General features: G+C 49.1%; 1 protein-coding gene across 1 annotated transcript; it reads left to right on the top strand.

Annotated features, from left to right (window-relative positions):
* Nucleotides 1-355: 355 nt before the first annotated feature.
* On the top strand, nucleotides 356-15170 carry ASB1 (ankyrin repeat and SOCS box containing 1). Its single transcript, XM_074872458.1, has 5 exons — nucleotides 356-450; nucleotides 592-733; nucleotides 2654-2956; nucleotides 7878-8263; nucleotides 10163-15170. Exons 1-5 carry the CDS (start codon nucleotides 390-392, stop codon nucleotides 10294-10296), a joined length of 1026 nt encoding a protein of 341 aa, XP_074728559.1. The 5' UTR covers nucleotides 356-389; the 3' UTR covers nucleotides 10297-15170.
* The last annotated feature ends 7173 nt before the right edge of the window (nucleotides 15171-22343 follow it).

Below are 22343 nucleotides of genomic sequence, written 5' to 3'. Positions count from 1 at the left end.
CCACTGTAAATTATCAGCCCCGTTTTCTGCCGGTTGCTGGAAGAAAGACCCCCCCGGGCCCCTTTTCCAGCGACCGAGCGGTGCCGGGCTCAGGGCTCCCGCCCGAGGCCCTCAGGGCCGGGCCGCCCCAACCTCCCTCCCGCTGAGGTGCCGCCGCGGGGCGGGTCTGAAGGAGGAATGGCTCCCGCCTTGCTCCTGGCTGCCGGAGCGGCGCCGAACCGCCCTCCTCCCGCCGGGGAAAAACCACCTTAACGCGGAGGCAGGAAGCCGCCGGGCCGGCAGGCACCAATCAGGCCCGGCCCGGGGAGGGCGGGCGGGTGGCGGTCTGGGCGGGGGGGACGCTGCCCGCGGGGAGGGAGGCCGAGCCGGCCCGGCGGTGCGAGGGGCAGATGGCGGAGGGCGGCCCCCCCGGCGGCGGAGACCCGCCCGCCGCCTCAGGCGGGCAGGCAGGTAACGTGCGGGCCCGCCGCCGGGCCGGGGGCTGCTGCGGGGCTCGGCTTGTGCCGGGAGGGGACAGACCCCCCCACCAGGCCGCCTCTGGGCAGGACTCAGCCCGGCTCCCCCCCCCTCTCCGCTCTCTCTCCAGCGCAGGTCGTAACCTGAAGGAGTGGCTGCGGGAGCAGTTTTGCGACCACCCCATCGAGCACTGCGAGGACACCCGGCTGCACGACGCGGCCTACGTGGGGGACCTGCCCACCCTCAAGAGCTTGCTGCAGGAGGAGAGCTTCCAAAGGTGAGGGGGGCTCCTCGCACCCCGCCCTGCCCGCACCCTCAGCGCTGCCTCTGGAGACCCTCACGGGGACGAGGGGGAAGCCAGGTGCGAGGTCCCGCTTGAACGATTTTTGGCTAGTGACTCCCTGGGGCCGCTCGCCTCACGCCATCCCCACAGGCTGCTTCTTTCGGGGACCCCCATCTCGCTCCGTCTTTACGGGAGAGGTTGGGAGGATGCTCCCTCACCCCCCAAAATCATCCCCCCCCTGTGGTCTCCCAAGAGGCACATCTCAAGCTGGTTCACGAATGTGGCAGCCGCGCACCAGCTCTTTTCAGATCGGGGTAGAAATATAATACCATGAAAATAGGAGCCTACGTATAATGGGAAAAACATACAAAAAGGATTACAATCGAATATAAACCTGAAACACCCTATGTTACAAAATCTGCCCAGTGCTAAGTCTGTGACTGTGGGGACAGTTAATTAATTTTCCTGCACCATGGAGAAAACTGCTTAGAGTGCAAAATATCTCCCAGCCTCAAAAAAAGTGCCCTTTCAGCAAAAATGAGAATGAGCCAGACCCCCCTTCTGCTACCTGGGCAGCTGGGGCAATTTGGACGCTTGGTCTGAGATTTTTTGCCTTATTTTTGTCCCATGCCATGTGGGAACCCAATGGCAGCAGGGCCAGGCATCCTTCCCTGGAGGAAGAAGCAAAAGTTTGGTGAGAGGAGGGCTGGACCTCCAGCACCATCACACAGGTGATGGAGTGAGCAGAGAAGTGACTTCTTTGAATTTGGGGATAGGTGTGGAGTGGAGATCCCCAAACCTCCAAGGTTAAAGGGAGCACTTTTATCATAAGACTTGACAGCTGAGGGCTTGATGTGGGGTTTATACTATTCCTCTTCCTAAAACATGGCTGGGAAAAAAAAAAAGTTAATGGCATTGCTCTCCTAGCAAACTCTGTAAGTGCACTGTATAAAAACTGCTTTGTCCTGTACCGGTTACGTGGGCCTGCATAGAGTGAGCTAGAAGAGCAAATCCACTGCTGTGCTGTCTAAAGAGCACTTTCGCCAGCCTACGTTGGCCTTAAAGAAATCCCTTCCTCTCTGCGTGTTCCTGCTAAAATGGTACCCACAGTGATTTGCAGAGAATCTGGGAGCGAGGTCTGAATGTTTGAGATTTGTAGGGCTAACCTGAGATCTGGATGAGCATGACAGCTAATAAAGGTTATTTTGGAGGGGATCTAAGCAGCCACCAGCTAGAGCCATCTCTTTCAGTAAATTAGAAAAGGCTCTTAACGCCAGTACAACTGTCCAACAAGGATGCTAACGGCCTACTTATGCTATTCAGTGCAGGATGGCCGTACCTCCCAAGCTGGCTCTTTGCTGGCAGGGCTGTTTCCCCTGTGTGGATGTTGCCAGTGGTGTGATATGGGTGTACGCCTGCATTTCTATACATTACTCTCCTCCTCCCGTGTCCTCTTGCTGTTCCCCTGCTGCTTTGCTGACTTTCTGCCCCCTTTGGAACAGCTTGGTTGTGGTCCCCAGCTGGGTCACTGCTGATGTGGGACATCTCCCTGTAAAAAGGGAGTAGGGAGTATTTTTTTTTAATTGGTAATTTTGACTGAGTTTTGAAAGGCAGTGTTTGTCCCTCACTGCATGTATGTGCAGCTCCTGACACAGCAGAGCTGTGAAAAGCCCATTTTCCAGGCACTACTCTGGTACGTGTCATAGTCTCTGACTACCTACGTGCAGCACCTAGTCAGGTTATTGGCAGGAGCTTTTCAGGGATGCTATAAAGTGCCAAAAATGGGGAAGAAAAGCTTCAAGGAAGCGGTTTGGGCTCTCCTAGCATACTCCTTGGGGGCTGGGGGAGGTGGGGTGGTGCAAGGTGGCAGCAGGACTTCTCTGATCCAGTGCTTTTCCCCTCCCCTGATGCCAGCCGGATCAACGAGAAGTCGGTGTGGTGCTGCGGCTGGCTGCCCTGCACACCGCTGCGCATCGCCGCCACTGCTGGCCACGGCCCCTGCGTCGACTTCCTCCTCCGCAAAGGGGCTGAGATTGACTTGGTGGACGTGAAGGGGCAAACCGCTCTCTATGTGGCCGTGGTCAACGGGCACCTCGAGTGTGCCAAGATCCTCCTGGAAGCTGGGGCTGACCCCAACGGCAGCCGGCACCACCGCAGCACCCCCGTCTACCACGCGGCGCGCGTGGGCCGGGCAGACATCCTCCGGGAGCTGATCAGGTGAGAACTCGGGTGCCTGCTGGAGATGGTCCTGGTGGGGAGAGGGGTGGCTCTACCTCCCTCTCTTTTTCCCTTGGGATCTTTTCCCCCATGGGGAAAGGTAGGCTCTACAGAGAGATCTGGCCAGGCTGGAGCAATGGGCTGAGGCCAACTGGAGGAGTTTCAATAAAGCCAAATGCCCGGTGCTGCACTTGGGCCACAACAACCCCCAGCAGGCTACAGGCTTGGGGAGGAGTGGCTGGAGAGCTGCCAGTCAGAGAGGGACCTGGGGGGGTTGATTGCCAGCCAGCTGAACAGGAGCCAGCAGTGTGCCCAGGTGGCCAAGAAGGCCAATGGCATCCTGGCTTGTATCAGCAATAGTGTGGCCAGCAGGGACAGGGAAGGGATCTTACCCCTGTCCTCGGCACTGGTGAGGCCGCCCCTCGATGAGTGGGTTCAGTTTTGGGCCCCTCACTCCAAAAAGGCCATTGAATGACTCGAGCGTGTCCAGAGAAGGGCAACGGAGCTGGTGCAGGGTCTGGAGCACAGGTCTGATGGGGAGCGGCTGAGGGAACTGGGGGGGTTTAGTCTGGAGAAGAGGAGGCTGAGGGGAGACCTCATGGCCCTCTACAACTCCCTGAAAGGAGGGTGCAGAGAGGGGGGATGAGTCTCTTGGACCAAGGAACAAGCGCCAGGACAAGAGGGAATGGCCTCAAGCTGCGCCAGGGCAGGGTCAGACTGGCTCTTAGGAAGGATTTCTTTGCAGAAGGGGTTGTTGGGCGTTGGAATGGGCTGCCCAGGGCAGGGGGGGAGTCCCCATCCCTGGAGGGGTTGAAGAGTCGGGTTGACCCAGCGCTGAGGGATCTGGTGGGGTTGGGAACGGTCAGTGTGAGGTTCATGGTTGGACTGGAGGATCTTCAAGGTCTTTTCCAACCAAGATGATTCTGTGATCCTGGCGCTCAGAGCATCCATTCCCTCCTTGTGTGCCCAGGGCCTTCACAGGCCTGGTGAAGCTGGCCAAGAGATGCACAGGGGAGAGGGTGGAGAGGTGTCTGAAGGGACTGTCTCCCCTTGCCAGACACCCAAGGCTCAGCTCTGTCGAAGGGGTGGCATCTGTGGGACAAGGAGACATGGCCATTGCTATGAGGTGATGACCACTAACCTTAGTTGAAGGGTGGGTGGCTGGTGACCTCCTATCCCTCAGGAAACTCCCTCTGCAGCACCAGCAGTGAGTGGGCTCAAGGTCTAGCAGTAGGCTGTGTGAACTTGAGTTTTGTCCTCAGTGATGTGCTGTGATGCTTCTTTTCTTCTAAATCGGAAACTTTTTGTGTAAAGGACCATGCTGAACGACTCTATGGGCCACTGATGCCAAATAGTAAGGGATCATAAGAGGAAAATACAAGTTGTAGAAAGAAATAGTAAAAGAGAAGAAAGTGTACTTGGATTCATACAGAAACGCTCTCCAAGGAATCCCTTCAATGACCGCAAATGCTAGAAAATAACAACCAAAAGGATTTGAATAGAAAAATTTCAAAATACACGGGGATTTTCTCCTTTCCTTTTTGCTTGTGGGGAAGTTAATTTTCATGCAAGTGCAGCTTTAAGGAAGCTGGCAAGTGGAAGGAAGGGGAGACGGTCCCCCCTCCTTGCTCCTTTCTCAGCAAGCTGAGAGAAGGATGTCCCCATCACTACGTGCTTGTTGGTAGGGTTCAGCTCACATGCTGCATTCCCGAGAATATCCCCTGATGTATCCGCTAAAGCAGGGTGAAATGTAGCAAATGGTATTTCAGCAGCACATGGAGAGCTGATGCATTGATTTATGTGTCGTCTAGTTGGGATACCTTGCCAGCAATATTAAAAGCAAGATTTTGGAAAACTTTCAGGATTAAAAATTAACTGGAGTTTGTCCAATATCTTTTTATTAGACAATGTCTCTCCCAAGGCTGCTAAGCTAATACCAAATTGTCAGATTGCCCAAAATTTCAAATATCTCAGAGTACAGATTTCACAGATCTGTTCGGAGTTGCTTACTTTAAAATTCAGTCTTACGTTACAAAGCTCACTCAAGAGATTTTTAAAATGTTGATCTAAAGGATTTGTCAGGGGAAATGCAATGAGGAAGAGACTTTCACTGAGATATAAGGAAATGTTTCAGCATATTCACCTGGAGAGAGTCTCAGTGTCCTGAAGAGAAAGCCCAACCCAGTCAGCCTTGCTGCAGGTGTCTAAACATCACCTTGTTCATTTTTTTTAAAATCATATGATAGCACAGTCAGGATTCCTGAATGCTACTACAATTGCTGAACCAGCTAACCAAGCAATAGGTGTAATGGTATCCATTAACAGTAAATACACACATAGCTATGGAATGGTGATCCATTTTGTAAGACAGCTGGCAAAAATATTTATGGTTATATTGCCAGGGTATAGATTACTTTCCTAATAGCTTGTGATGGGATCAGACTGTTGCACTGTACTTGCAGTGTAACTGAGGGCTGACCCAGCGTATTAAGCATGAGAGGATCCTTTTGCCACACTAAAATGTTGAAAAAGAGATCTGACAAATTACCCCGATGCCTCAGGTGCATGCCTAACTGTGATAAAAATAGAATTTTGTATTTTGCTTTGAATTGGTTTTCACTTGGAATTTTGATGACAGTAACGGAAAAAAAAAGGACTGAAATGAAGGGATACCTGCTGTCTGGTCAGGACCATGGCCATAGGAGGCAGTGGCCCTGCAACAGCCCTAGGAAAGTCCCACAGCAGCACAGATGACTCTCCAAATACTCATGCAGTCTGATTTTAAGAGGTTTATCTACAGGGAACATGTGTGATTGCCTGTGGAGAACAGACGCCTTTTCTTGTTTAGCCCTCTGTGCTCCAACGTAGGTGAAGTGATGCAGCTTCAGCAAAGTGCTGTGGAAGTCCCCAAAAGATGGGAACGTCCCCTTAGTGTGCAGTGATTCCTGGGCCAGCTGCCTGGCCTGGGAAGTGAAGCTTGGCCCTGCGGCTGGTGTGAAGACTGCCTCGCACTCAGCAGTGTTGTTACTGCCTAGCTCTGTCCTTCTGCATTTTTCCACCCCACCGGTCTCGTGAGATCTCAGCCAAGATGTTCATGCTTGGGAGATCTTGTGCTCTGGGGTAGAAATACATGCCATTTGCAACTCTTAGACAAGTTTCCTTGGCCCTTGTTCTTTGTGTGCTTAATTTAAATAAGACTATTCCCATTAATTTAAATGAGACTATTCAGAATTGAAGCATTTGATTAAGTATTTGCTGGATAGGGACCGGCCCCTACTGGGTTCAGCAAGAGCTGAGCTTGCCTTGAGGCAGGATTTGTCCCCAGGTGGTTTCCTTATTTGTTTTATTAACTGCAGAAAGGAATATAATGCTATCTAGGAAGAGAGAAAAATCTAGTTCTCTGAATGCTCAGTTTGGAATTTTGGGAGGGGGACTGGCGGTGAAGGAACCTTTTATCTCTCCGGGGGTAGAAGGGACAGGGCTTTGCTTGATCTGCAGTGTTGCGGTTAAAACCAGCTACTCCTTAGGGGATTGTGTTGTCTCCCTCCTTCTTCCCATCCAAGCTGCATGTGAAGTAGATGGAGTTAGTGTCCCCACTGCTTGGGTGTTACCCAGCCTGGGGGAAATAAATGCTTATTTCTGCCGTCTCTTCTTTCCACAGCATTGCCATTTTTCAAATTTCATGCTTTTCTAGAGAGCGACACTTGGCCTTTTTGCTCCCATTTATTTGGCTGCATTCTTTGCTTCCTACAAAAAAATGAAAAGAACCAAAGGCAATAAGCCCTGTTTTTCGCTCGTTCACAACTTGGTGCTATCTGTACTTACCAAAAAGAAGCATGGTGCGGGTGCTGCTTCTGTTTTGTGACAACACTGATGTCCATTGAGCAGGGCTCGAGCCTGCTTGCGTGCCTTCTTTGCACCGCAGTATGCCTGAGCCTGCTTTGCTCTGGCTGCAGGCCTTATGGAGCAGTTGGGACACCATGGGGTGAAGATGAGGTGTATGGGTTTCTCTGTGGGGTAGGGTGAGGCAGAAGCCAGCTGCAAAAGGCTTGAGAGGTTTGCTGCTGCAGCTCATGGAGGTCTCCCCTTCAGCGCCTGGAGTGCTGGCCCGTGAACTGTAATCTCTCGTGTGGTATCTAGTATAATATATAACCTGTGAACGGAGCTGTGCAGGATGGATGGGGAGAGTGGAAGGTCTGACACAATTATTCTGTGTTTTTCCAGTTTCCTGCGTGCTCAGAGTTGGCGGGTGCATCCCTTCAGCTGAGCTGAATACTAGGGAAAAGGCCTCTTTTTGACTCCCTGATGGGATTTCAACCACCCCAGCTCCTTCGGGAGCAGGATTTTGTCATGCGTGTTTTGCTGTTAGCACAGATTTCTGTTTCCGTTTCCCTGCTGTTTGTGACAGTCAGATCGATTGCCTGTATAGCTTTTTTGGCCTGTTTTATCATGGTGGGGAAGTTATTTCACTGCATCTCTTCAGCTGAGTCATTTGAAAACATCCTCGCTCCTCAGCCGGCTCATTAGCATCCATCATTACGTGGTGCTGGCTCAGGGCTCAGCCGTCCCTTGTGCCAAGGCCGTGCTTGGCACATCCTTCAGGAGGGCCAGGAAAGATGTTCCTCAGCTGCTTCTCCTCTCTCCAAAGCCCGGGCTGTTGCGGGCAGAGAAACAGCTTTGCTTCTTGAAGATCAGAGCATGCTGGATAGACCGTCCCCACTCAGAAGCCCCGCCAGGCCCATCCGAGGGTACGTATGGGCAGTTCTTGGGTGGTGGGCCTCAGAGGTACCAAAGACAGGCAGGGTGCTCACCCTTCGTCTGTCCTTCGGCCTCATCCTCTGCCATTTTGTCACGCTGGGCTGCAGTTCTGGTGCTGTTGCCCTTGTTTCCAAACCTCCGCTCTTCTCTCTCCCCCACCCAGGTACGGCGCAGACGTGGATGTGAATCACCACCTCCCTTCCCGGGTCCCCAGCCTCTCCCTGCGGCCCCTCACCACGCTGGTGGTCTGCCCGCTGTACATCAGCGCTGCCTACCACAACCTCCAGTGCTTCCGACTGCTGCTCCAGGCTGGAGCCAACCCGGATTTTAACTGCTGCGGGCCCATCAACATCCAAGGCTTCTCCCGGGGCTCCCCGGTGTGTGTGATGGACGCTGTCCTGCGGCATGGCTGTGAAGCAGCGTTCGTTCACCTCTTGATTGACTTTGGAGCCAATCTGAACCTGGTGAAAGTGGAGGCCTTGGGAGTTGAATCCACAGGAAGGGTCAGAGTCAACCCTGAGGCTTTGCAGGTGTTCAAAGAAGCAAGGGGTAAGTGGCTTTGACTTACTGCAGTGGTGCTTGTTTTATCCAGCTCTGGATTCAGGAGACCTCTTTGGAAAGTTTATTTGGTAGTTAGGAGCTGTTAAGGTGGTAGGGTGGGTGTTACCATCCTTTTCTGAGTCTGTCTGTTCAAGTGATTTCAGCCAAGTGCAAAAAGATCCTGTAAACAGCTTAAACCTGCTTAAATGTGTAAAGCAATTCTAACACAAAAAAGAGAACTGGGGTCTAAGAAGCTGTTGAGCTAAGCATTAGTGACTTCACCACCCCTGATATGGCTCCCAAAGAGCTATTGCTGGCCAGGCAGGCATCGGGCAGGAGAGGACCGTGGGGCTGGTCTGTGCAGCTCCCTGGCACAGATCTTCAGCGTTGCCGAGCTGCTGCCTGCCTCCGGCTCTGTCAACACTGATGTCTTAACCCATAAACCTCCAGCTGGACTCCCTGTTTCTCTCCAGTTGCATTTTGTACATTCACGTGGTGTTTTCCCTCTTGAGACCTTCAGGTACTAATGATGCCCAGCCATTTCAGCGGCCCAACCTCTGTAACTTTGCCTTTTTTATGTCTCTCCCAGCTCTTTCCCGTTGCATAACCGTGTCCTCAGCAGCTGGAGACAAGATTTAGGCAGTGGGCTCCTATCAGAGCTGGGCTTTGGGTCTGCAAGCCACAGGCAGGTTATGACATACTCAGTGAGACCCAGTTCTCCAGAGCCATGCAGATGTGCCCTCACTGTTCTTGAGTGAGCCTGTGCTCTTCAGGGGAGCCCAGTGAGGGACCCAAGAGGTAGTTGCCTCTGGACAGGCTACTTGGGAAGAAAAGTCACAAATGGTGGTAGCAAGTGGCAGGAGGGAGTTCAGAGGGTGGTGGAAAAAGGTGGGGAAAAGCTGGCTTTTTGAATTTAACATCTTCTGGGAAGCAAATGAGTTACAGAAGAAGTAAACCAGAGCCTCAGGCCTGGACATGCCTAAATTTACCTGCTATTTCTTTCTCTTTTTAACAAAAGCAACATCAATACAGTGTGCACCCTTGTTCCAGCAAGGGCAGCACCTCGTAAAACCGCCAGGCTCAGCTGGTGAAGGCCAGGGCTTTGCACTAGGGGCGGAAGTGGGGTTTCCCTCTCGAACTCCAGAGAAATTTGAAAGGGATTCAGGATGTGGGATACAACTCCCAACCCCCATCCCAAAGTTATTCAGCTTTTCACATGCCTGGTTTTTAAACCTGCCTGGTCTTTTGCTGAGAAGAGATGCACATAAGCTGGAGCAGGTGGTTTCCATTAAGCCTGGGCTTAGAAGGCAAATGGGACTTCTCAGGTAGACCATGCAGGATAATGGAGTGGTGCCTTGGAAGTCCAGTTCCTGAATCAACATGGACATCACCATCCTCTTGTCCCTGTGCTGGGAGAGCTCTCCATGAACTCAAAAGAAAGTTGGGATCAGGCCTGAGCTTGCTGTCAATGCTGTTGATTCCCAGGGGGCGATTTAGAGCAAAAATAAGGTCCACGTAATTTTAAAATGATCCGAATAGTGTAATGCCTCTCACGGCCTCCCCTGGTGCGGATTTGGCAGTGATCTCTTGAACCCTGGCGTGCAGGGACTGGCTCTGTGGTCACACCCTCAGGCAGTCTCCAGCTTGCCCTTTTGAGCTTCCCTGTGTGGCAGCTGTCATTGCTCCAAATCTTTGGCCAGAAGGTCTGGTCTCCTCACGGGGAGGATGTGTGCATTCTCAGCTCTCCCACGCTGCCTTCGTGTTGCTGTGCAGGACATGGCCTCGGCATTTGGAAGGGGTAAATGACTCCTCAGCTGTCAGCCAGAGCTCGGCACAATTTACACGCTGTTATCCCTCTTTCTTCCTCTCTGTCCCTCAATAGGTTTTTCTCTGCTTTCTTCACTGCAGGCCGTACCCGGAGCCTCTTGTCTCTCTGCCGCATAGCTGTACGAAGAATACTTGGCAAATCTCGTCTGGATCTGATCCATGTCCTTCCAATCCCAGACCCCATTAAAAAATTTTTACTTCACGAACACAGTTAAAGGGCAACTGGCTGCTTTCCAGGACAGTTTGATTTGGTAAATGAGTGCGCTGATAAATCCAGGTGCCAATCCTAACTCTTCCCCAACAGTGAAATACTGTATTGCTCATGGAGTGCACATAATTCCCTGCCCCTGTGATTTTCCCCTCCAAATTTAGGGTGCAGTGATTTTGTGTGTCTATTCTTAAGCTACCGGTTATCTAACTGGTGATGTCTTGTTTGTAACTGGTTGGGCAATGAGGCCGATAAGTGTGTGTGGCTGTTACATGAGCAAATACAATATATTCTATAGCTGTTAGCATATGTCTGTTTGTTATGACTCTACCTCTGTTACTGATCTGTGTTACACACACCTAGGGTCTCAGCGGCACTTCTGCGTGGGGAAAGTGTCCGTATTTAAGCCTTTCCTCTTCCTAGAGCATACAAGGGAGTCTCTCCTCACCTTGGTAAGGGTTTTACAACAGCACTGTTCTCTTTCTGCCGTCAGTACCTGGCCTTTCTCTTCCGTATGAAGTTTGTGATTGCCGCTGTAAAAGTGGGTGTATTTTCTTCTGTCCTCTTCTGGTGTGAAGTCCAGTGCTGTGTGTTACTTGGAAAATTGTATCCATGTCTCTACGTGCTGCAAGGTAGCTGCTGACTTGGCTTTCTTCGTGTAGAGGCCCCATCGCGCAGATGGGAGAGTAGCAGAATGTGTAATCCTATCCTGTCTGAGTCGTTTCTACAGAGCACCAGATCTGCTGCGGCAGCTTGGCTCTCCCTCCAGCACTGTGATGGACGAGGCAGGGGCTGGCCAGCCCTCCTCACAACTGCCTGGGACTGGGTCAAGTCTCGTGACCGCTGCCACAGCATGAAGGAGAAAACGTGAAGAGAAGAGGAAAGGGTAGTTCCACCTCCGGAAACTGATACAGCTACACAGCCTGTTGTGGGGGTGCGATCCCGATGGCTCAGTCGCCACGGCGGTGGTGGTGGGACAAGGACTGTGATACTCAGATGAAGCCAGCACGTGAACCTGAAAGATTTCTAGGGTACTTTTTGGAAAAGCAATGCCTAAATTAATCTTCTGTTCACCGTAAAATGGGTTAGAATATTTGAGAGTGACCAGGAGCAACAGTGGAGGGGTTGCTAAATTAAACTCTTGTGTTGCAGTGCTGGATTTGCACATTGATGCAATGCCTGTGAATATATCTGTGTGACTATGAAGAAAAAGTCACCAAAATGGCCTCTAGACTGCCTGCTTGCAATATTGCAGTGATTATGATGTTATTGAAGGCCCAGTAAAGTAGCTGACAATGCACAGTGCACAGAAATAGAAGTTCCTACCTACGTTTTGCTCCACATCCCACGGTGGCAGTATGACCAGAGAAAACCCTCCCAGATGCACTTAACAGGTCTTTTTGTTTGCATACTGCTTCTACCAGCATGGAAAAGGGAGAAGAAAGGACTTTTTGTCTTTTCTTGAAGAGTTAGGAGGTTATGTGCTTCTAAATGTAGTGTTGCATCCAGCAGCCTGGGCTCCTTCGATTTTCAGTGCCTCTACATTGCTGTTTACCTTCATGTCACAAGCTCCCAGAAGAGTGCCATTCTGCAGTGAGTTGACAGCCTTTCATCAGGATCTCAGGGTCAGCCAGCTCCCTATACATAGTCACTGTATAGGAAACATTGTCAAAATAGTAACTTTAGGAGGACAGAGATGACGGTCCCTCAGGATCTTGGATAAAAACTCAGGTGATAACTGGTACTTGCTTTTACTTTACTGATCCAAGTTCTTTCTAGTCCCTGTGTTACAAGTTAATTTTTTGGACAATTTTTCTTTGTCAGATGTTATTCCCATACTCATGCAGTTGACAAGGGTATTTTTTTCCAGATGTGATCCTAAAGATATTGGGGATTTATTTATTGTAATGGTATTAGTGCCTGGGGACTTGTTGCTGAGAGCTGAGTTAAGCATGGGATGGCAAGGACAGTAAGACAGCCCCTCCTGGGAGTGGGATCTGGCTCTGGACACTCTTCTCCTTGCCCCACTGCAGTAACAGGGAAGTGGGGTTGTTAAATCTACCTTGCATTTTGGTTTCAAATGCCTTTGGCCAACAGCCCTCGTTATCCTGCCACTCTAGGACCAGATTCTCAAGGCTTCTCCATGGACTTGCCCCACAGGTCTTGACACTAGTTACAAAATATTCTTTCTCCAGAGGCATAAATGAATGCAAAATCACAGTTGAGTTTCTGGTCCTCCCATTATGGGATGTGTTTAGGGTGGAGTTCAGTAAGCAACAATGGACTTTCTTGTATGTTTTATTATCTGCTGAAGAACATGTGCCTTTCCAAGATGCTTTCAGAGAAGGAGGAAGGGCAGGAAAAATGCAGTCCCTGATTGTTTCTTGTTATTTCAGTTCCATGGCCAGGCCTGGAAGGTTCAGCTGGCCCCTTACATTGCTCTACTCACTGATTTTTAGGATAAGGTGGCAAAATTTGCACTGCTGAGAACAGGCTAAAGTGTGGTGGTTATACTTAGTGCTCAGATACCAAAGCAAAGGATACTTCCAGAACCCTCATCAGGTGAGATATAATGGCAAGGATATGTAGCTGTAGGCCTGCTTTCAAGGTGAGAAGGCAGCAGTTTTGCACTGTTTCCTTTCCAGGCTTGCAGATGGTTTAGGTTTTCACCATGCTGGAGGCCAGGGCAGCCCATGAGCATGTTGCCTGAGAGTTGTGCGCTTGCTTTATAGAAGTGTTAACATGCCTGAAAGATGCAAACAGGTTGTAAAGCCTCTTGTCACCTTGCTGGTGGAACCATAATGTTTTGCAGGAGCACAGGCCGAACATACTCTAGCTCCAGTGTATAGAGGCAGAAAATGAGGTAGGTTGTCTTGAGAAAATGCCATGGCAACAGCTTCTTTGGGTCGACTTTTTTTCCCCTCTAGGTTTTGACTTGGTCATACAGTTTTGCAAAATGGTCACCCATTAGTGCCTTTTGTGTGAAGGTGGTAGGATGGATGTGGAAGGCATATGCTCCGCTGGGGAGACCTGGCTCCACCTGAAAGGAGCTACGGTGTGAATGATGGAGGGTAACCCAAAGAAATTCAGAGAATTTAGTTGTTAACTCAGCGCCTGATGTAACTCGAGTATAGAGTTAAAGCTAAGCCTCTGCAGATGGCCTGTTACAATTTTAATTGTGGATGCTTCAGTATTTGGTTTGTTGTCTGGTGTGCCCTTGCCTGACACTGCCCTCAACGTGCTTAGGGATCGCCAGCGGTTGGCACCGTGACCAGTGTGGCAGCTGTGCTCCCTCCCAGAACCCTAACTCCCATGTGAGTGAAAATGCAAAGAGCACCCTCTTCCCGTGTCAACACCCGCCACTGATACGATTCCTTTGCAGGTCCCACTGGTAAGCTCAAGCCATGCGGGGAGTGGGGTCTTTGCCCTCTGTGTGTATGGGTGGTGCTTTTGACCTCAAGCTTAAAGGACTACATGAGGGTTCACAATTGGAGTCCAAAGGATTCCTCTGACCGTGGATATCTCCAGCCCACGATCCACCTGTCAAAGGATGGTTCTCCCAACCCAATAGCAAACAAGCTTGAAGTTCATCAATCACTTGGACATTTGCAGAATCAAAGCTTTGAAGTGCAGGAGACATTTTGCCTGGACTACCCATCCAACTTCCATCTCAACTGAGAGACTGTGCCTCCTGCAAAGGTCTCAGTGGTAAATCTGGATGGTCTTTCTTTGGGTTTGAGGGACGGAAGGGAGTCCAACTCAGGGGGACAAGTCACGTAATACTAAGCTGTAAGTGCAAAGACTACCGTTAGAGTAAGTCCTGTGTAAATTGATTGCTGAGGCTACATAAACCCAGCTTTGCCTAAGTGAAGTGGTTTAACACGCAGACTTAGAAGATCTGGAATTTTCACTGTAGAGGGATAAAAATGAATCTCAACAGATTCATGATATTCATAGACCTTGGTGTCCTGTCCTGTTGGGCCAAAACCTATATCCTTCGGCTGCCTGCCCCTGTCCTTTTTAAACCCCAGAAACAACAGTCTTCCAGTATGAAATCTTGAGTGCATATTATATATCTTCACACCATGTAAACAGCATTTATTTTTGCCTTAACTCAGACTTCACCATTTCCTCCTATGTAGCAGAGTGTTTTCTTTTGTAAATGTGGTTTTTTTCCATGTTGTCCATGGGGCATGCTCAGACAGCATGAGTAACAAATGAGTATCGTGAAGTCATGGGTGGGAAGTTAAACATTTCTGCAGTATACATCCCCTGTATTGAAGAATGCCTGTTATATTTGTGCATGATATATAAAGCGTGCATTGTGTGGCCTTGCTGTAAGCTTGGGTGGGATGGGATAACAAGATTTGGAAAGTGGTTAAAGAACCAAAACAGATCTGGAATAAGCAAAGCAGATCCAAAGCAGTCTTTTTCATGTGGGCTTTCTTCTTGTCTTTGTTGCTATTGAGGGATTTCCAGAGCATGAAATGCTGGTAGCTGGTACCCAAATAGAATTTCCTGCTCTTTGGAAGTTTTGCAAAAGGCAGAGGAACATCATCTGTTGGGTTGAAGTGTTGGTTTTTCTTTTTTTTTTTCCCATCCCCAAAATCAAGTAAAGCACTTTTTACACCAAAACTGACCTTTGAGGTACAGCACCTTTTTAGCCCTTCCTGTTCTGGTGAAGAAAGCAGTGTAAGAACCTGCCCAGGACAGAATAGAGGTGACAGAGTCCCACTTCAAGAAGTGCTGATCAGTGCTCTGTTGGTTTTGCCCAGAGTCAGATGATTGTGTGCAGCAGCGAGATCAGATCTGAGGGCAGACAGGAGGTATCTGTGGTGGGCCTGGATCCATGTGTAGCTGAATAAAGATGTTCTAGTGCAAGAGCGTGGCTGTCTGCCTAATTATTTGCCTCGCCGTGGGAAGGAGTACAGCTCTGTGCAGCAAAGAGCAGGGACTGGATTTGCAAAAGCCTGAGTCCTGCCGGCCTCGGAGGCTGTAGCTGACTCCTCTGCGTGTTTTGTAGCCACTGGAGGGGGCCGGAGAACCGTGCTGCCTGCACGGGGGTTACAGGCAAGGACTGGGCAGTGGTTTCCTGCACCATTGCCAACTCCTGATTTGCCACCCCTGGACAATTTTCAGCAGGGATATGGCAGACAAAATGTAAACCATCATGAATGTGCAGACGAGGCCCCACTCTGGAGCCTCTCCCCCCGGCCCAGCTACTCTTTCACAAGCTCACAGGTCCTCTCAGCGGTGCTGGCCTGCCTTTTCCTCGGGGTGCCATGGCAGCTTGTGGCGGTGCAAGGTGGCTGCTGTCACCCACTGCTGCTTAGAGCAGCCCAAAGCTCTTGGCTTTCCACCTGGTCCTTCAAAACAGGCTGAAGAGGGCTCTTTAGACCCCTCATTTCTGCTCTGACTTTCTTTGTACCCAGCTCCTCAGTTTGTCCTGGCATGAAAGTACTCAGAAGTTGGTGTAATTCCTCAGAATATTTTGACTCTTATAACTTACCTTTTTTCCGACGTTTTCATTGGAAAACTCTCTACAAGTTTGAGCCACAAGCATTTCTGATGCTTGCTCCGTTCTTCCTAGGGGTTAGCAGATGTGCGGGCTCCACCTGCAACACCCCGACAATTTGTGTTCTTCAGCTCAGGTGATAGAAAGAGCATTTTGGGTGCCTGAGGATTTAGTCCCTGTGGCTATCTCCAGTCGAGAGCACAGTTCACTTTTTAGGATTCCTGCTATTTTCCCTTGGGAGAAGTTTGTCCGAGCTGGTGCCAGCATTTCCTCTAAAGACAGAAAGAGTTTCTCCTAAATTGGAAGAAAATGATCGGATGGTTTGGAATTACCGTGATTAAAAACAAAGCAGAACAAGCCCTAATCTGAAATTCTAGCATCTCCAGCCTCAATATTCCTCTAGCTTAGAAGTGGCTCCCTCCTGCATCTCCCCCCAGACTTGTGTAGTAGCCACCCCATTGTGGTACCCACGTGGTACCCACTTGCTGGGTGGTGGGTCAGCGATAGCATCTTTGTGCTGCAGCTTAGAAAGAACAGATTTATCATCAATTGGGAGAGATCTGTGTGTCTGAGCTGCAAACCTCAGGACGATAAACATGGAATTGTTTAAAGGGCTGCTAGACTCCAGCTGTGATTTTGCATGCTGTTAACCTGTCCCCTCTCAACTATCTCTCGAGTAGACAGGCTGGGTTTCTGATCACCTCTCACTGAATTTCACGTGTGGCTGGGGAGAAGAGCTCATGGGTGAGTCTGTGCTTGGTTTATATAATGGCATTGCAAGGTTTTCCTTATTACTCACACTCATTAATCTTAAGATCTAATGTGGAGTTCCCTTTCCTGCAGCAGCAAGGAAGAGAAAAGATGTTGCCTTGCACTGTGTGATGCTCAAATACTTGCTCTGGGCTGTGAGAACTGACCAAGACTGCAGTAAATCTCAGGCAGTCTCAAAGCATTTCCTCTAGCATACGTTACTTCCCCTCCTGAAGCTGCTGCTGGGGAAGCCCCTACTTGTTTAACTTTTTTTTTTTTGTTCCCTATCAGCTCCTTCAGGCTTGTCTTCCCTCCCAGATGAGCTCTCCGTCCCTTGCAAGTTGCAACCTGGATGAAAAATAAGTCCACGGCTCACCTCTGGTGTGCCTGAGACACGGGGCAGCACACATGGGGTGCCCGGCTCCTGCACCCACACCAGCCCTGCGCGGGGGAAAGGAGGCTGCAGCCCCCGAGACCATAGTTGCACTGTGGAGCTCATTAACCCGTCTCCAGGTACACCCGTTTCCTGCTGCTTTCAGCACTTTCCCCCCCTGACGCATATGTATGAGCCTGATTTGTACTGTTCTGTTTTGCACTTTTTTCACTTTTTTTTTTTTTGTTTATGCTTCAGAGACAAATGAAATCTGCTTTTGTTTACTGGAAAGTATGCTTTATTTTCCCATCATCGAGCATCTGGTGTTTGTAAAATGCACAACGGTTCTTTCCAACAGAAAATCAGCCAGCTTGAGTGTGCCTGGCCAGGAGTTCACGTGTGGCACGATCCTTATCCTAAAAAGGTACTAAAACGTCCAAACCCAGAAAGTGCTGGCCAAACACGCTGCATACGGGTGAAAAGCTACAGGTAAAATGCTGGAAATACACATTTCCCATCAAATGTATGTTTAGCAAAGGCTCTGAGTTACTGCAAGGTTCAAGTAAGCCTTTGCCTAAAAGCCTCTTGTGAGAAGCGAGCAGTGGCAGGTGGTAAGTACCTGTGAGCCTGAGGAACAAGCATCTCCAAATATTGTCATAGGATGCTTCTGTCACTAGGAAGTCAGAAAAATTAAGATGGATAAGATGGAGTAAGACAACCATTGTTTAATGGCTTCGGCCATCCCCCAGAAGGTAGCAGGATGATGTATGATCTGTACACAGTTCACTCCCCGTGGCACACGCTTTCTATAAGCTTTCCAAACATACCAGGGTGAGGTGATGCTTGCAGACACAGCATTTTCTCTGATGGCGTCTTTCCACAATCATCTGAAAGCTGCTAAGGGAATTTTGGAAGTTGGTTTCCAGCCATGATTCGCTTGGCCAACTCTGCACTTGCCTTTAATTTTAATAATTTGGCGACATCCATTTATTTAACATTTTGCAAAGCTGGGTCTGCGTTTGCTCAGAGAAAATGAGAGTTGAAGGATGGTAAAATGCCTTCATAAGTTGGAAGTTAAATTAAGAAATCACTTTAAAAGCCCTGAGCGCTGTTAGCTCCGTGTAGTGGTGTTGCACTTACGGCATTGCGAGCTGTGGTACCGGTTGGAGGCACGGAAGATTAAGGAGGCACAGGGAGTGGGGTGGATTTTTTTTGTGGGTGTTTCTGGCCTTTCTGAGCCTGCTTTTGTTTGCAGTTGGAGTGTGATAATAGATCCATCCCTTGTTTCAATTCCCACAAAACACAGTTTTTACCAACAAGTCTTAATTTTGGAAAATTTCAGCAATTAAGCATTTTCTTTCAGTATGTAAACAGCTTCTGGAAGTTTTCTCTTATATTTGATCATATCCATGTTATTCCATGACACTGTCTGTAGTAGAAAGTCTCGTGGTGCAGTTATTTTAATTTTGTTTTCAAATTGCTAATTTTATTTTCAAATTACTAGTTTTTATTTTCAAATTACTACTAGTAGCTGCAGCTTGGTCTCGATTGGGGCATACATCAAATTTATTTGTTTCCATTATTATTTTTTTAAATGAGACCTGTTCTGCTTTGTTCCCCATTGTCCTAGGATGAGGTTAAAGATTGGGTGCTATAGTAGATACCAAACATGTTTTCAGGAGTTGCTTGAACACCACCAAGATTCACGGATAGATGCTCTGAAGAGCAGTCCAGGGCGTATTAGCACGGTGCCATCTTGCACAGATGACCAACGAAGCCTCGGTCGTGTGCTGGTGCCTGGTAGCATCTCTGAGCAGCACTTCATTGCCGAGCGGTGCTGGGTAGGATGAAGCTGCTGAGCCTGGTTCAGTCTTGAGATGCTGCAGGCTTTGAGCCTTCGTGGCTGTGTAACAGCGATCTTCCTTGCATCTCAACAGCATCCTAGCACTTGGGCATGCACCTCTTGTCAAGCTGGAAAGGAATTTTGCTTTATAACAAATGTTTTGTAAGACTTTCTGTTGTTTAAAGGTGTTCAAGTCCTTACCTTCATCAAAGCAACCAATAAAGCCTCCTATAAATACTACCTAGGAAAGCAGAAGTTTCCAATTACCCTAGCTCCCCTCCTAATATCAGTTTCTATAATAACCAACCTCCATTAGTGCACTTAAAGCCAAAGCATCAAAGCACAGGTTCTTCTTGGCAACAGCCACCAGTCTGGAGGTGGGTTATCTTGGACTTGATGGACTTGGCAGCATTAGCTTTATGGTTGGACTCGATGATCTTAAAGGTCTTTTCCAACCTAAATGATTCTGTGATTCTATCTGCACCTTCACGCATGCCAGCTGCTCTTTCCCCCCTGCTGCAGCATCTCCGTGGCCTTCATGATGCAGTACTGCAGTGTCCTGTCCAAATCACCCATCATTCAAACAGAACTGTAGCCTAAAGGCCATCTGTGAAATCTGAAAGTTGAGAATTATTTTTAACTCTGTAGCTTGAGACAGTGTCTGGTCCCTCTTGCTGGGAGTATTTCTTGCTGGGTGTCCAGTGAACTTTGGGTTTAGTCCATAAACTTTCAGTTTAGTGATAACCCTAAATATTTCATGCATCGTAGACTATGAATGATGCAAAGATATCGGCAAAATCCATTGTGCCAATGCAAACAACTCTAGGAAGTTTTACTGTTCCCATTCCTGGTGCATGAACCTTGTTCCTCTTCGCTCTGTGTATGTGCCCGTGCATCGAGAGAGGCCAAAAGAAATGAGGTGCAGGTAAATATGAATCCCATAATGCTATGCTATCCAAAGACAGAAAATAGGACAGTTAAATGTTATTTGTGCATGCAGACTTTTGTAACACTGAAAGGAGCTCTTTGCTGGTTGAACTGTTGCGGGTTTGTGTTTGCTCCCCAGCAGAGAGCATTTAAAATGCCAGAGAAACATGGTGAATATGCATCATTCCACTCCGAACCAGCACAAAATTCGCTGGGCAGCCTTGGCTGGATGTACTTTCACACGGCATCCTCTTCAGGGTCCAGTGAGAATATGGACAACACCACCCTGCCGTTTGGAAGAAATGACTGAATTGGTGATGCATTCATTTCCAAGGTCAGTGAAAACGGTAAACGTGTTGGCAAATGGGACGGCAATGGGTGTGCGCTGTGAATTTGGCTTTTCTGATGTTCCTTTTCTCTGGTATGAAAAATGATTCACCCGGCTTTGAAGTACCCGGTCTTGTTAGCATGGGTCAGATGTTTAAACATAACTAAGGATATTATATGGGCTGATTAAATCAAGGCATCTGGCATGCATATCATTCTGCAGATAGGTTTCCATGGAAAGCAGTTTATATGCCGTGAATGTCATTAGAAGATTAGATTACAAATCAGATGGATCTTGTGTTCTTCCAGAGATCACCTCTCTTTCAAGTGAGGTTTAGGCTACTAGATGGAACTGACTAAACAGCCCTGGTTGCTTGGGTGCCTGTTTGGCCCCTGAACAGTTGGTGTTTCAAGTCTACAGCCTCACTCCTCCCTGCAGCATCTGCTGCTCGCAAGATATTCTTGATCTTTCTGTCCAGATGACTCTAGGTGTGCATCGGTGCATCAGCATTTTATCTTTCAAGTGTCTAACGCTGCCTATTTGTCTTCTCTGTAGCCAACAAGAAAGAGCAGTGAGCTTTCTGGCTTAATGTGGCTCAGGCACATGTAAAGCTCAGCTCCCATGAGTAGGTACAAGCCTGGGAGCCTCCAGACCTGTTTTGTCAGTGACTCGGGTTTTTTCCTTCGTGTCACTTTCCCCCTCTCTGCCCAGACTTCTCTGAGTCCAAGCTGGGTCACTGTGGGCAAGTGCCATGTCTGCTCTGGGTGATTCACTGCCGTCAGGAATGTGTGATGCCGGCATGCGGGAAGTCCAAGACCGGCGATTCATTTCCCTGCAACCACTGAGCGCTGACGTTGGTTTATCCCCACTGGGGGTAGGGAGAAAGGATTTTTCACCAAACTGCCCCAAATGTCGAAGTCCCCACGTGTTTCAGCTATTACTCACGCTCTCTTAAATCAGAAGTAGCCCCTGAAAGGATGGGTCAGAGCCTCCGTTCGTGCAAGTCAGCATGGTCCATTGGAGAAGCAAAACCAATTTGTACCAGAAGATTTTAATTAGTTCAGGAATTCAAAAGCCCAGCGGAAAACTGGGCTCAGGCAAACACCATTTTATTTTGGTGTCTGAGAGAGCACTGCGCCTTACGCTCTTGATTTTTGCTCCTATATTCACCTTCAAGTTTGACAAGGAGCTGTGAATCATGGGCCCTTCAAGTTCACAGTGGCCTGAATGCTTACGTCTGTAGTGGGAGCACAGCAGGTCCCCAAGCAGTGCTGAAGGTTTCCCTGTGCAACACAACGCTACGGGACAGTGATCACCCTGGGTTTTTTGGGTCTCCAGACAGATGGGAGGCACTCAGCGTTGCTTTTTGGGTGTTTTGCAGCTTGTGGGACTTCCATCAGGGTGAAGTTCGGCAGGAGCTGGTCTCTTCCCAGTGCTGCCAAGATCCAGGAGTTAATTCTTATTCCATGAGAAGGCCAGAGCTTGCATCCAGCCAGTTCCCTGGGGTGCAGAGAGAGAAACTCTCTGAGAAATAAACACAGACACAAACAAACACCAGACTTGGCATGCGGCTTCGCAGGCAATGGGAATATCTTTTAGATTCCCGCCGAGGTAATTGGACTGCAAGGAAGCTTCTCTGCGCTGCCCTTTGGCTCCCGGGGCGGGTCTGCTTGCCAAAACGCTTTGTGGTCCCTTGAGCTGTGCTTGGGCTGGACCCTGTGCTTCTGCCCAGTCCATCCCACTCCAGTGCTCGCCTGCACGCTTGCTGCATTCTGCATCTAACCTATTCCCAGGGATGTGCGTTGAACCTCCTCCTCAGTAAACTCACCCTCTTCTCATGCATTTTATTCCAATTCTTGGTGTTCCTCATGAGAAAGCTTCCCTAAACCTCCCTTACATGATACACCTACTGAGGTTGTCCTTCCTGCAGGGTCTTTCCCATAGCTGGGGTGGGATCGGTCCTGGCTTGCACATAGCGCTGTGTGAGATGATGGTTCTTTTCTCCTGAGCCTTCGTTTGCACCTTTGCATTGCTCCACATCCTTCTTGAAATGCAAGACCCAACCCCAGATCTTACCTGTGCTGAACAATACGCCAGCACTGAGTACACCAGAGCCTGGTTGCTTTCCCCTGCAATGATGTTACTTTGCAAGGTAAACATGCCAACATTTTTCAGGCTTTCAGAAATCATGGGAATATGGAAAAACCCACACCTTACAAACACCATCTTTCTGAGCTGTCGTGTTTTCCCCCAACGTTCCTTTTGGTTCCTGCAGCTTTCCAACTACTTTGCAAATTTCAAAATGCTTTCCAAATTTT

The sequence above is a fragment of the Strix uralensis genome, chromosome 6, assembly GCF_047716275.1.
Source record: "Strix uralensis isolate ZFMK-TIS-50842 chromosome 6, bStrUra1, whole genome shotgun sequence".
Classification (NCBI taxonomy): domain Eukaryota; kingdom Metazoa; phylum Chordata; class Aves; order Strigiformes; family Strigidae; genus Strix; species Strix uralensis.
Note: the sequence above shows the minus strand (reverse complement) of the source record. Positions and strands in the feature narration are given on the sequence as shown.

Coding starts and splice junctions, on each gene's coding strand:
- ASB1 (XM_074872458.1), top strand. CDS start 390: ATGGCGGAGGGCGGCCCCCCCGGCGGCGGAGACCCGCCCGCCGCCTCA. Junction 734..2,653: donor CAGGAGGAGAGCTTCCAAAG/GTGAGGGGGGCT, acceptor CCCTGATGCCAG/CCGGATCAACGAGAAGTCGG. Junction 2,957..7,877: donor ATCCTCCGGGAGCTGATCAG/GTGAGAACTCGG, acceptor TCCCCCACCCAG/GTACGGCGCAGACGTGGATG.